The sequence below is a fragment of the Tachysurus vachellii genome, chromosome 5 (assembly GCF_030014155.1).
Source record: "Tachysurus vachellii isolate PV-2020 chromosome 5, HZAU_Pvac_v1, whole genome shotgun sequence".
In the NCBI taxonomy this organism is placed as follows: domain Eukaryota; kingdom Metazoa; phylum Chordata; class Actinopteri; order Siluriformes; family Bagridae; genus Tachysurus; species Tachysurus vachellii.
Genome location: NC_083464.1, coordinates 2,414,154 through 2,428,215, shown reverse-complemented (window position 1 = coordinate 2,428,215; position 14,062 = coordinate 2,414,154). Strand labels below are relative to the sequence as shown.

General features: G+C 41.5%; 1 protein-coding gene across 1 annotated transcript; it reads left to right on the top strand.

Annotated features, from left to right (window-relative positions):
- The first annotated feature begins 1,281 nt into the window (after positions 1-1,281).
- olfm3a (olfactomedin 3a) lies at positions 1,282-13,561 on the top strand. The gene is made up of 4 exons (XM_060869508.1): positions 1,282-1,437; positions 3,625-3,844; positions 10,801-10,907; positions 12,276-13,561. Exons 1-4 carry the CDS (start codon positions 1,291-1,293, stop codon positions 12,951-12,953), a joined length of 1,152 nt encoding a protein of 383 aa, XP_060725491.1. The 5' UTR covers positions 1,282-1,290; the 3' UTR covers positions 12,954-13,561.
- The last annotated feature ends 501 nt before the right edge of the window (positions 13,562-14,062 follow it).

Genomic DNA, 14,062 nt, shown 5'->3' with positions numbered 1-14,062 from the left:
CTGACAGCTGCAGAGGCCACACCCCCTTTACCGAGACTGACAGGTACAGAAGCCGCACCTCTTTAACTGGGACTGACAGGTACAGAGACCTCACTATCTGGTCGGTGGAGTTTGTTCTAGAATATCAGACTCATTTTAAGCCAAATTCTTAATAGCTGTATTAATGATTAATAGCATGTGCTTAATTCAGTGGCACTTCACAATATGCTAATGTTAGCACTGATATTTATTAACATTTCCATATTCTTTATTGCCTCTGAATGGGCCTTTGCATCTGATTTATGGCTTCTCTACGCCGCCACCTGAGAGACGAGGACGGCTGTAAGATAAGGAGAGACGCTCAAGATGGCCGAAGGCTGTTCATCACTCCAGAGTTTTAAAGATTCATTACTTTAGGACAGTCTGGCAAAGCAGTGCCTGCTGAACTCCATTAGGCAGAGGAACCTGCGATTTCTCAAAAACATCAACATGATAACAAAAGATGTTCAAAATGAAGACAAATTGCCTAAAGATTGTAAATCAAATGTACAGGCTTTTATTTATCAGGTTATTATACCTTAGACACAAACATACAGTATGCTGGTATTTAAGGCTGCGTCGTTTGTTTTAAAGAAAGACCACAGAACCTTTTTTAATGGTTTGCTTTTAGTTTTTCTGAGAGGAAAAAAATAAAGACAGTAATGGAGTGACTCTTCATAACTAAGCTGTTTTGTAGGCATTTCACAGTGCCTTTGGGGAAGTCGTAGCCTAATGGTTAGAGAGTCTGACTCTTAACCCTAAGGTTGTGGGTTCGAGTCTCGGGCCGGCCATGACTGAGGTGCCCTAGAGCAAGGCACCGAACCCCCCAACTGCTCCCCGGGCGCCGCAGCATAAATGGCTGCCCACTGCTCCGGGCGTGTGTTCACGGTGTGTGTGTTTTCACTGCTGTGTGTGTGTGTGCACTTTGGATGGGATAAATGCAGAGAACGAATTCTGAGTATGGGTCACCGTACATAGCCGTACGTCACGTCACGTCACTTTCAACCTTCACTGAAAACCAGAAACAGTAAATCTGCTCCATCACATCATCTCAACATCTCTGGGGTTTTACAGAATCCAGGTTGCTAGCTAAGCGAACATAGTAGAGTAGTAATCTGTATTGCTTTTTGGGGTTTTCTCGGCTCTGACATGCCTGATTCAGCTTTCCCTGATGAATTAGTGAATTAGAAACAGAAATAATGTGCCAGAGGACTGTTGGGAATTGATAAGCTACGTGCTAACATGTAGTGATGGGTGCCGCAGGTCCAGAACATGTCACAGTCTATTGAAGTGCTGAACCTGCGCACTCAGCGGGACTTCCAATACGTCATGAAGATGGAGAACCAGATGAAGGGCCTCAGGACAAAGTTCAGACAGATCGAGGAAGACCGCAAGACCATCATGGCCAGAAATTTCAAGGTAAACTTTTAAGTGGCTTCACAATTTATTCTCACTCTATATCCGTATAGATGTTTACAATAGGCATGAAATAACGCAGCTGTGGAATCATGGTGGAAGATGAAGGTCTGTTCTCTCCATATGTACAGTTAAATTATAACGGAGCAATCACACTCCAGAGGTGGTCTCTAGTGGGAAAGTAAATCAAGTCGACTTGAACGGATTTGAACGAATAAAAATGAGCCGAAAAGAGTCAGTTTTGCTTCGATCTGGACTCAAAGCTGTGTGACGAGTTTCTGTATAATATACGTTAAATTCCTTTAAGGACTTTTATTAAACTTCATTTGCAACACAGCCAAGTATAACTAAAAATAAACGATAGACAACAATCACAGAATAAAAATAATGAACAGAATAAAAACTATACAATACAAATGATGTGAATTTTTTTAGCCAATAGACTAAAAGAGGCAATAAAATAAAAGCAATGACATGAAAAATGGTTACAGAATAAAATGTAGGCATTATTTATAACTAATACTAATAATAATAATAGTAATAATACTAATAGTTTGTGAGCTGAGCTTTAGCAGGCGTTACTGATCCAGTCATTGAGCTTAGTAGAGTCCAGTGTTCAAGGTCAATACAGACAGATAAGAGCCTCGTAAAGAGCCCCAATAAGAGCCTCGTAAATAAACAGAAACTAATTTAGGCTGCTGAAGAGATGCACCTGACTTTAGCATCCGGCATGCACTGGTGCGTATTGTGGCTGTCTGTGGTGATAAATCTGAGCTCTGAGTGATAAACTGAATCCAGAGGCTTCAGTGTGGTAATGAAAGCATGCCTGTGGAGCACAACGCTTCAATAAGTGTTCGGAGCACAGATGTCTACACAATCGTCCTCCTGCTGAAAAGAATAAAACTATTTTTATTTCTGTCTTGGAAATCAATACGTTCATAAAATGACTTCTATTGTCTCATACCGAGGCGATGGATTTCCTGCCGCTCTTTCGGCGCTCAAGTTCGTTTTAGATTTCAAGGATTCTAGTCTTATTCTTCGACAGAATCAATTTGCCTTTTTAGATTTGAAACTAATTTAAAACTGTTCTTAGAGGAAGAGGACGTTCACCAGCAGAGTCTGGCTGGAGATCACCACCTCCAGGTTTTACACAGTTTCTGTACCAGAACCTCTGTGACGCCTTGTCGAGGTCAATCACTTTTATATTGCATTTATAAACATGAACAGCCAAATGAGACGAGAGAGTTTTAACAGACATTTATAAATCAGAAATAATGAGTTTTTATGTATGTAGTTTACTGTAATTTTCATAGTTTATGTTTCACGTTGTATTTATTTACTATGTCGACCTGAGGAGGACTGAGGCACCTATGAGCCCTGTCATCCATGGGGTCTCTGTGGACATGATTATAGTGTGCATTGTACATGACTCATAACACAGTAAACACAACCATGTGATTGTTCATCCACACATTTGTCTGTTTGTTTAAAACACAGTGGCATGTTTCAGAGACTAGAATGTACAGTGTATAAGTGGCAGTAAAAGGTTCTTGTCTGTTAAAGAGGAAACGACATCATTGGTTTAAACTAGGAATAAAATCAGACCCAGAATTGAACAGCATTCACTAAATTCCAGGGGTTTCGTTACCACGACGTAAAGTGGGCGTGTTTCTGGAGGTCTTGGAAAAACGCCCTCTTTCAAAAAAAAAGAGCATACTTACGATTGATAATGAAGGACAAAAGTCATACAGGTAGATTTTATATTTTATATCTATTATGTTTTATTATCTTACAGTTAAGATGTTTTTAAAAACAAATAAACAACCAAAAACTACGGCTAGGGTTAGGGTTAAGGTTAGATTAACAAATAGGCCACGCCTACCCGATGACACAATATCTGTTACGCTGTACTGAAATCCCTGGAAATAAGTGCATCCCAAATTGAACATTGAGGTACTACTTTTGTTATCAACAAAAATGTGTATCAGACATGAATCAAGGAAAATGATTCCAAAATAGATGACGATTGTGTTTAGGGGTTTAAACAAGTACAGTTTGGGTAAAAAAAAATCAAAAACATTTCCTCTGTTGCACTTCCATTAGGGTCAGATGGATGTAGGCATTTAGCAGTTGTTACCAAGTCAAGGAGATACCTGACAAATCTGTGTGTGTGTGTGTGTGTGTGTGTAGGAGCTGAAGGATCGAATGGATGAGCTGCAGCCTTTAATCCCTGTGCTGGAGCAATACAAAACAGACACTAAGCTCATCTCGCAATTCAAAGAGGAGATCAGGAACCTGTCGGCCGTTCTGACGGGGATCCAGGATGAGCTGGGGGCGTATGATTATGACGAGCTCTACCACAGAGTGATGAGCCTCGAGAGCCGTCTGCGCAGCTGCATGAGCAAACTTAGTAAGTAAAGTGATTAAATGTACAGGGAATATAGTCATTATCATGATCGCTATCATTTAAACACAGAGTTAACTGTTAGTCTGTTTTACTTTGTTTCCTACATTACCCACAATTCCATTCGGCTACCTTCTGATAGTGGTGCTGGTGGATTTAGCCCTCTCTACTGTATATCTACCTAAAAATAGTGATGCGGCAGCTCTTTACTCCTTCCACGTTCAAATGCCGATATTACCCTTTTCATCAGTACAAACTGGCAACAACTGAATGGAGTTATGAAGGTCTGGAAAGAAAAAAACACATCTGAAACTTCACCATCTTCTTACTTAACTTCCAGATCTCTTTCTCCATCAGTGACGAAGTTTGTACACTACGCTAATATGTCATTTTATTTACTCTAGCACAAGGCAGAAGCCCAGAGCTCAAGCTTTATTCATACATATACTTCCACAATCACTCTCCATTTATTCGAGGGTGTGGCCTGGATTTGTAAGGAAATGTTCGGTTAAGATTGGAGATTGTCTTTCTGACACTGTGGACGTTTTGTGGGGGGTCCCTCAGGGATCTATTCTTGGACCAACCTTGTTCTCTCTGTATTTGTTGCCATGTTTACCATGTAAAGCACTTTGGTCCATTGTTATGGTGTTGAAAGTGCTATACAAATGAATTTTGATTGATTGATTGATTGATTGATTGATTGATAACAACACTTGTTACTGTAAACACAATCATCATCATTACCAATAGAGCAAACAGTCTGCAAATCATTAACATTTTTACCATCGTTATTGGTATTACTGTCATTTCTCTTATTACTGTCATTATCGTTTCCCTTCTGTTTGCATCAGTAGTAAGCGTCGCACCGCCAAATATCATCACCAGGATAACTAACACACACCTACATCTACTGCTAATGCTTCACGCCTCAGTACATCTAGGAAGTATTTCAGGCTGAATTCAATGCGGTTGCTCTTCAGAAGAAAAAAAAATCAGAGGTCAGTGAAGCCTTGACATCTAGTAAAAATAGTTATTATTGTCAGTATTTGCTACTATTTAATGACTATATCATTAATATATTTGGAACTCTGATCTACATGGATAATTTCTGGATTATGCTTTGATGTTGGAGTTTATCTTAATGCTCCAGCCTTGAACAACAGGATCACATAAGCAGTTTACTTGTTACGAGCTACTGGGACAGTTTCCGGCCAGACCACTGGGGGGTGCCGGTAGGCCTTTCACTGCAGCTGGCTTTTCTGTGTATTCTTGAAGCGACTCATGGTTTGCCTTTTCCTATTGTTCCACCTTCCTGTCATGTCAACTGTTCCTCATTTGATCCTAATGTTCTGCCCTATATATATTAGCCCTTTTGCATCTGTCTTTCTCAGTCATTGTTTCACGTTTGTTTGCACAGTTGGATGTGTTTCTGGGTTCCCATGTTTTGTTAGGCTTGGTTAACTGCTCTATGTGTGTCTCGTGTATGGTTTAGGTCTTGCTGTAGAGTATTTTGTTAATTAAAGCCATGTTCCCCATAATCCTGCAATCGGGTTTAATTCTCTGCTCGTGGGTGATCGTAATTTCCGTGGAGATCTGGGGTCCGGTTCCTGCTCATTACAGAATGACTGACCACTTGCAGACCCAGCAGGATTTCCTGGTTATTTCCTTTTTTCCCCCTGAGGACTCGTCTTGGGCTGGCAAAGATCCAGGACTATTGTTTGGTGTCATCTGGTTCACCACCTGCTTGGTTCTCGCCATCATTCTGAGCATGTGAGCTTTCCTCGGGGAGATGCCTCCGCTTCTGTTCAGGCCGAGGACACTTTTCGCTCCCTAGAGGTCGCTGCTCGGCACCATGATTGGTGGAGGGCACTTCCTACTTTATCAGACACTATTGGAAGCATGCCTCTGCCGTATTGCCAAGGACAACGTTTCACTTCATGGTTTCGTGGAGGGTGCTGCTCTGCAGACCAGGTGGAGGATGCTTCCTCCCTTCCCTGCCCATGTAGGATGTCACATTCCCCCTGGGATTTAGCTGAGGAAGTTGTTTGGGACTTTGTTTATTGGCATGGCACGGTTATTAAGACAAGTGCCTAAAGCAGAGCCTGATTGGTTGCATCGACACATTCCATACAGACGGCATTTGTTTTGTAAACCGTCTCATCACTGATCAGTAAGACAGTTTATTTCTGATTTAATCTTTGTGTCTGAGTAAAACTTACCAATGGCTCTATGCCTTTATTTTATTGAACTAAGCCTCATCTCCACAGTATCAGTATCTGGATAAACCACGCACTGCTAGTGAGTTATTTAAAGACCTGACTGCTAAATCTTCACCTCACTGAGATCTACAGTACGTGCCTTGCAGTATTGCTTTAGGCTACTTTAATATTTGATGTAGCTATATGTTTATCTAGCTAACCGCGTTTTTACCAATGATTTCCTGAATATTCTGCAGTCTTTTGATTTGACACCTCTTAACCTGAGTCACCTGGATGTTGCCATCTCCCTTTACAGGACTGCTGTTTGACCTGCCTATTCCCTCTCTAACAGGCAAAACATAGAATACCACAATATCAACTTAAACACTTTCCCTTCTGCCCTAAATAGCTTGCATGGGCGGTTTTCTATTTCCTTGTTTGTCACCCCATCCCCAGATGGAGATTGTGGGGAGATTGTGTGGAAGTCATTACCAAATGGTTAGAGAGTTTGACTACTAACCCTAAGGTTGTGGGTTCGAGTCTTGGGCCGGCCACGACTGAGGTGCCCTTGAGCAAGGCACTGAACCCCCCAACTGCTCCCCGGGCGCCGCAGCATAAATAGCTGCCCACTGCTCCGGGTGTGTGTTCACGGTGTGTGTGTGTTCATGGTGTGTGTGTGTGCACTTTGGATGGGTTAAATGCAGAGAACGAATTCTGAGTACGGGTTACCATACTTAGCCAGTGTATGTCACATCACTTTAAAAGATACCCTGGCCAACCATTAGAACAACATTGTGTCCTCAACCACACATTAACTAGCTTCCATCAGTACATGTGCTGTGACCTTCAGTCATCCTCCTGTCTGGTTTTCTCCAGAGCACTGCTGTAAGAAATCCGCAGGTTACTAACTAGAATGCTAAGATGGACAATGATTCAATTGTCCAGTGGTCAATGACCAGAGGCCAGAACAACATTAAACAATCTGTTGTGACCTTTTAATAGTTTTGCTTACTTTCTAAACTGCTCTGTTCTAAATTTTTGATGTTTAAAGACAAAATAAAATGCATATTATTTAACTTCAGTGCTGGTCATTTTTCTTCTCTATACATGATCCTGTCTCACTCCATCTTCTGTCACAAGGCCATTGATTTAAACTTGCATTGCTAAGCAAATTAGGGCACTTAAAGATATCACGTGCCACTTGGACCTGATGCGTACCCCCTTGATTAAAACATGTCTGCCTTAATTATATCAGTAACCAAGGCTGTAAATGCTATACATATTGTTGTCTCCATTCCCACCAATTGCATCAGTTCATAAATAGCCTGGACTTGTCCCTGAAAAGCTCAGTATCTACAGACCATTTTCTAACCTGCCTTTCTGATAACAGCATACTGTAGCAGCTCACTTTAATGATCTCTCTACCTCCAATGACTTTTTTGAAGTATTGGATTTAGGCAACTGAAAATACTTGTTCTGCGGAACCTCACTGGCTCACAGTAGGCCATAACAAACTTTTGCACAGACTTGAAACAAAATGTTTCCCCCTTCCTGAGACTGTTCTCTCCTGGTTTGGATCAAACCTGTCTGAGACAACAATTGATTTTTATAGATAAGGGTAGGACTTGGGGGGCACGGTGGCTTAGTGGTTAGCAGGTTCGCCTCACACCTCCAGGGTTGGGGGTTCGATTCCCGCCTCCACCTTGTGTGTGTGGAGTTTGCATGTTCTTCCCGTGCCTCGGGGGTTTCCTTCGGGTACTCCGGTTTCCTCCCCCGGTCCAAAGACATGCATGGTAGGTTGATTGGCATCTCTGGAAAATTGTCCGTAGTGTGTGATTGTGTGAGTGAATGAGAGTGTGTGTGTGTATGTGCCCTGTGATGGGTTGGCACTCCGTCCAGGGTGTATCCTGCCTTGATGGCCGATGATGCCTGAGATAGGCACAGGATCCCCGTGACCCGAGGTAGTTCAGATAAGCGGTAGAAAATGATTGAGATAGTGAGGGTTAGGACTTGCTGCGTCTCCCACAGTGTTCCTCACGGATGAGGTCTTGCCTGCTGATCATCATAAATACAGTGCCTCGAAAAGTATTAGAACAAGGACATTTTTTGTTGCTATAACCTGAAGACATTTGGGTTTGAGAAGAAAAAATGAGATAATTGATGTTAGGAGGATAAAACTGATGTAAAATATCCCAGTGCTGTTGCAAAAGCAGTGGATATATCCAGTATAATAATTTGGAATGAAATGATAAAGAAAGAAACCACTGGTATTCTGAGCCGAAGACATCCAACAGGTCAGCAGAGGAAAACAACAGCAGATAATAACAGAGAAAGCTGTAAAGAAAAACCCAAAAACATCAGTTAGCGACATAAAAAAACAACTACCACAGGGCAGCAATGAAGGTATCACCATCCACCATCAAAGAAGACATTAAGAACAGTAATATAGAGGCCATAACACAAGATGCACCTCTCATCAGCAGTACGAATCAGAAAGTCAGATTGGAATTCATTAAGAAATACAGAGATACAAAAACTCTGGAACCAAGATTCTTGAGCTCCCTGGTCAAGCACGGTGGTGATAGTGTCATGGCTTGGGTTTGCATGGCTGCTTCTGGAGCAGACTTTAATATTTATTGATGATGGAGCTCATGATAATTCATAGGGAAATGCATCCAAATTATTCAGAAGGAGCTTCATTATGCATGAAGACAATGATCCAAAACACACTGACAACTCAAGAAAGGGCTTCATCGGGGGGGGGAAGCGGAAGGTTGAAGATTGGATAAATCAATCAGCAGACTTAAACCCAACTGAGCAGCATTTCACCTCCTGAAGAGAACAGTGATGGGAGAAAGTTGTCTGGAACAAACAATAACTAAAAGAAGCTGTATTACAAGCCTAGAAAAGCATCACAGAATATGCGAGCCATCTCTCCATCTCTGTGCCTGCACTTAAATCTGAACCAGTATCTCACCTTTTCAGTCTTGCACTTACTCACACCCTGTAACTTATTTCTTAATTCATGCAATTAATTTAATGTGTCCGTAATTATTAAACTGATAAATTTTATGTATATTGTTTATGCATTTTTTCCTGCATTTTTACCTTCATTATTAACTTTTATTTTATACTTCACATTTTTTATTTTCATTTCTTCTCATTTTATTTACTATTGTTACCGGATTGTTTTAGGTATTATTTAGGTATTATTATTATTATTATTATTATTATTATTATTATTATTATTATTACTATTACTATTATTATTATTATTATTATTATTGTAGCTGTACTTATTGTAACTATAGCTTCTCACTCACTCTCACTCACTCATTTTCTACCGCTTATCCGAACTACCTCGGGTCACGGGGAGCCTGTGCCTATCTCAGGCGTCATCGGGCATCAAGGCAGGATACACGCTGGACGGAGTGCCAACCCATCACAGGGCACACACACACACTCTCATTCACTCACACAATTACACACTACAGACAATTTTCCAGAGATGCCAATCAACCTACCATGCATGTCTTTGGACCGGGGGAGGAAACCGGAGTACCCGGAGGAAACCCCCGAGGCACGGGGAGAACATGCAAACTCCACACACACAAGGTGGAGGCGGGAATCGAACTCCCAACCCTGGAGGTGTGAGGCGAACGTGCTAACCACTAAGCCACCGTGCCCCCCTGTGACATAATATTTTCCAAATAATTCAGGTGTTCTGGTACCAGGGTTAAATGACTGAATAAACAGTATATGGCCAAAAGTATGTGGACATCTGACCACTGAACAGAAACCATAGGCATTGATATGGACCTGTTCACCCTTCGATGCTGCAGTAGCCTCCACTCTTCTGACAAGGCTTTCACTAGTTTTTGTAGTGTGGCTGTGAGGATTTACCCATTCAGCTACAAGATCACAAGAGGATCTTCTGATCACTGATGAGAAGCCCTGATAACTTAGTGTACCAGTTCATCATACAGGCTCTGTGAAGGACATAAGATTTCTTCCACTCCAACCATAACACAACATACAGTATTTTAACGGAGCTTGTTTTGTGCACGGGGTGTCGCCATGCTGGAACAGGATTAGGCTACTTCTTGTGAAGGGAAATGGTAATGCCTTAGCATGCAAAAACATTGTTTTGTACATTTGCAGCATGTTTTTAATGGGAGGTTCGTATTTTGGAGAAGATCCGATGCCCACATTCTTTTGGTGGTATAATATTTGCATAGATTCAAAAATTTATTTAAAAAAATAGTAAGGCTTTTGAAGTATATTGTAGGTACAGCGCAGTTATAGTGGCCTTAAACCGGCAGTTTTTTAAAAAGTTATTCATCTGAAACATGCAGATAGGTTGGAGTGATAGTGCCTTTAATTTACCTTTGTTAATGTAATATCAGTGTGACTCATACAGTATGACAATGCAATCATGCATCACTGCTCTTCCATTAGACCAGAATTCATAAATCACAGAAATACTGTATATTAATAGTCATTCCACTAAATAGCATTGATAATTTATGCATAAACATTTACTGAAAGTGTATCCTGCATTATGAAACGGCTTAAAGCACATTCGACAGATGCTCGAATGCATTATTGATAGTTGTGCTAATCGTGCCCGGGTTAAAGCCGTTTCATATTTCTGTATTAATATGCAGAACACAGTAACACACATTATCAGCACTGCCATGAAATTGGCTTCAGGAATCTAGTTAGGAGGCCTACATCTTATCTGTGTGTTCCATTCTTTCACAGCATGCGGCAAATTAATGAAAATCACAGGACCCGTGACCATAAAAACGTCAGGCACACGGTTCGGTGCATGGATGACCGACCCAATGGCATCTCCAAGAAACAACAGAGTGAGTCCCACTTCTTTCTTTTGTGTCCCTAATGGTTTAGAGCAAGGGGATCTGAGATAATAGGTGGAATCGATTAGACGGACTCTGGTATCGTGTGGTAATTGTGGTCATGTGGCAGATAAACACTCACTTCCTGTGTATCTTTCAAAACAATGCAATAGAGCTATCTGTTTATAGAACTTAAATGTCAGCATCCACAAATCAATAATGCATTAGCGGTTCTAGTGAATTAATCCATTTAATTTGAAAAGCTCAATGATGCCTTCATTACACTACGTTCCTGACAGATGTCCTGTTCCCGACCGTGCACCCGACTAGTTAAATGTTGTACACCCCTGCTCATCAAAGGTCTTGATTTTTACTCTTTTCTACTGTTTTAGAATAATAATGAGGACATTAACGCTATGAAATAAAACAAGTGGAATTATTTAGTGACTGTTTCTGAAGTCATTTGGGACTCATTGCTTTCATTAGAGCATTGGTGCCGAGTAATGTGCGTTTCCCCCCTGAAGTTAACCGCAATTAGCTAATGAGTAATTGCAGGTTTGTCAACATGTAGATTTTCTTTCTCTAAAAAACTACCATGTAAATTAATTAGAAAAAGGTTTGTCATGAACCTCAAAGATTGCCTGCTAGAATCTGGGATTTGTATGTAGCACCGCATGTAGTATGTAGAAGCAAATAAACAGGGGGCAGTCGAAGGACAATAACAACAACACACCTGTATGTAGTGAGGTAAAGAATGTTGATTTAGATATCTACTGTAGATATGTGTTGTAGCATGAGCAGAAAGAATATGAGAGGGTGCAGAGGGTGGTGTTATATGTCTCGGAGGTTTGCATTGCCGTTCCCGGTTGGTAGATGTTCTGTTATAGGGAAGAGTTAGCTAGTGGGTGGGAATTAGCAAGATGAAATCAGGGAAAAAGTGAACACATTGAATCTCCCATGCATTGATATTAAATCCGTTATTAAACCAGGCAGAGAGTAGAACATTCACCAAAATCCGAAATGAGGAGACCAAAGTTATAATAATGCTACCAGCAACATGCTTCACAGCGTCAAAGTTCCGTTTTAATCTCATCACACTAGACAACCTTTTCTCACATGTTTGCTGAATCTCCACCATACTGTTTGGTGGATCGGGGAGTGTTTGGGCTCTGTAGCTCCTACAACGTTACCATTGATACCTTTTAGTTGCTTCTCTGACTCTGGCTCAAGTGCTATAACAAACCCATTTCTAAGGAAAGGATTCAATTCAAGCATTAAGCTGAGTAGATGAGCGTGCAATACGCTGCTCAAAGGTTATTTTGTAAGACCCTAACTAGTAATACATCATTGTCACAATATTATTTGTTGTTTTTTATGCAGGTCTGGTACATGGACACGTACACCAACAGCAAGGTGGTGCGAGAGTACAAAACCATGGCTGATTTTGTCTCGGGCCAAGAGTCTCGAACGTACTACCTTCCGTTTAAATGGGCAGGGACCAATCATGTTGTGTATAATGGATCGCTATACTACAACAAGGAGCAAAGCAACATTGTGGTCCGGTACAGCTTTGAGACAGGTCGTGTCCTGGCTCAGCGGGCACTCGAGTATGCCGGGTTCCACAACGTCTACCCGTACACCTGGGGAGGCTTTTCAGACATTGATCTAATGGCTGATGAGATGGGGCTGTGGGCTGTCTATGCTACTAACCAGAATGCAGGAAATGTTGTGATTTCCCACATAGAGCCTGAGACGTTGGAGCCTCTAAGCACTTGGAACACGGAGTACTCGAAACGCAATGCTGGTGAGTCATTCATGATCTGTGGAACACTCTATGTTACCAACTCACACCTTACTGGGGCAAAGGTCTACTATTCCTACGACACAAAGACATCCACCTACGAGTATGTGGACATCCCCTTTCACAACCCATACTTCCACATCTCCATGCTCGACTACAATGCTCAAGAGAGAGCACTCTATGCCTGGAACAATGGCCACCAGGTTATTTTCAATGTCACGCTCTACCATGTCATCAAAACCGAAGACGACTCATAAAGACAGAGAATCTCTGTGGCTGTGCCAGTTTTGTCCTGTTTGCCTGGAACAGTGGTCATCTTCAGTGTCATGTTCTACAGTGTTTGTTCATAAAAAAACAATGGTAAAGAGAGGGTGGAGGTGCTCCAGGGCTCGATTGCCTGGAACAGGATCCACAAGGTCATCTTCAACATTATACACGTTTGCCTGGAACAGCAGGTACCATGTCACAACCAAGCAGATCAAAAATGAGCATGATTCTTGAAGAACGAAGCGGATATGCGGACACCATTTTCTCACTCTTCCACATCATCAAAACCGAGGACAGGCTCTCTATTCTGTCACAGCTGCTCCAGAGACCATTCAGAAAGATAGGGTGTGAGGCAGGAACACATGCTGGGTGGACTACAAGTCCATGTGCACAGGCATTCATACCTAGGGGCAAATTTAGCAGAGCCAAGCCACCCTCTGACATGATTTGGGAGGTGTGAGGAACCCAGAGAATCTGAAGGAAACAGAGAGAACATGCGAAAATCCAAATAAGGACAACGCAAAGTTTTTTTTAACAGCTAAAAGGAGTATCTTGTGTACACTAACAACAAGGAAGGCCAAGTCATCTTCACATTTACTCTCCGGCACATTATTAAAACTGAAGACTGACTTTTTTGTTCAGTTAAATCAGTCGTCATCAACCGGCAGACCTGCATGGTGCAGAAAAAATAAATAAATTGTGTAGTTGTGACCAATCACATGCATGAGCTCTTTTACACAGAGCCTGAGGTCTACAGACTGAGGGATATTAGTTCAGAACTAAGAGTGTTTACACATGTTTTTTTTATTTATTCTCTCTGGTCTAATTAGTGAATTGACTAGAATTAATTGATGCTAATTTAGCATTAAAGGTAAGTTGAACACCCCTGATTTAGAGCAGCAGAACATGTCGTCTTCAGCGTCACTATTTACCACATCGTATAAACTGTGAATGATTTATACACATGATATCTACAGTAACTACATGGTGGAGTCAGACCACTGCAGCATGATGTTCCTGTTCACAGGGAACGGTAACCTCCGTTAGATAAAAAGGGCCACAAAGGTGAGGAGGAAGAGGAGGAGGAGGAAGAGGAGGA

What these genes read in the sequence shown, in the direction of transcription:
- olfm3a (XM_060869508.1), top strand. Translation starts at nt 1,291, where the DNA reads ATGTCACAGTCTATTGAAGTGCTGAACCTGCGCACTCAGCGGGACTTC. An exon ending in CAGCTGCATGAGCAAACTTA is followed by an intron (nt 3,845 to 10,800) that starts GTAAGTAAAGTG and finishes ATTCTTTCACAG; the next exon opens with CATGCGGCAAATTAATGAAA. An exon ending in CATCTCCAAGAAACAACAGA is followed by an intron (nt 10,908 to 12,275) that starts GTGAGTCCCACT and finishes TTTTTTATGCAG; the next exon opens with GTCTGGTACATGGACACGTA.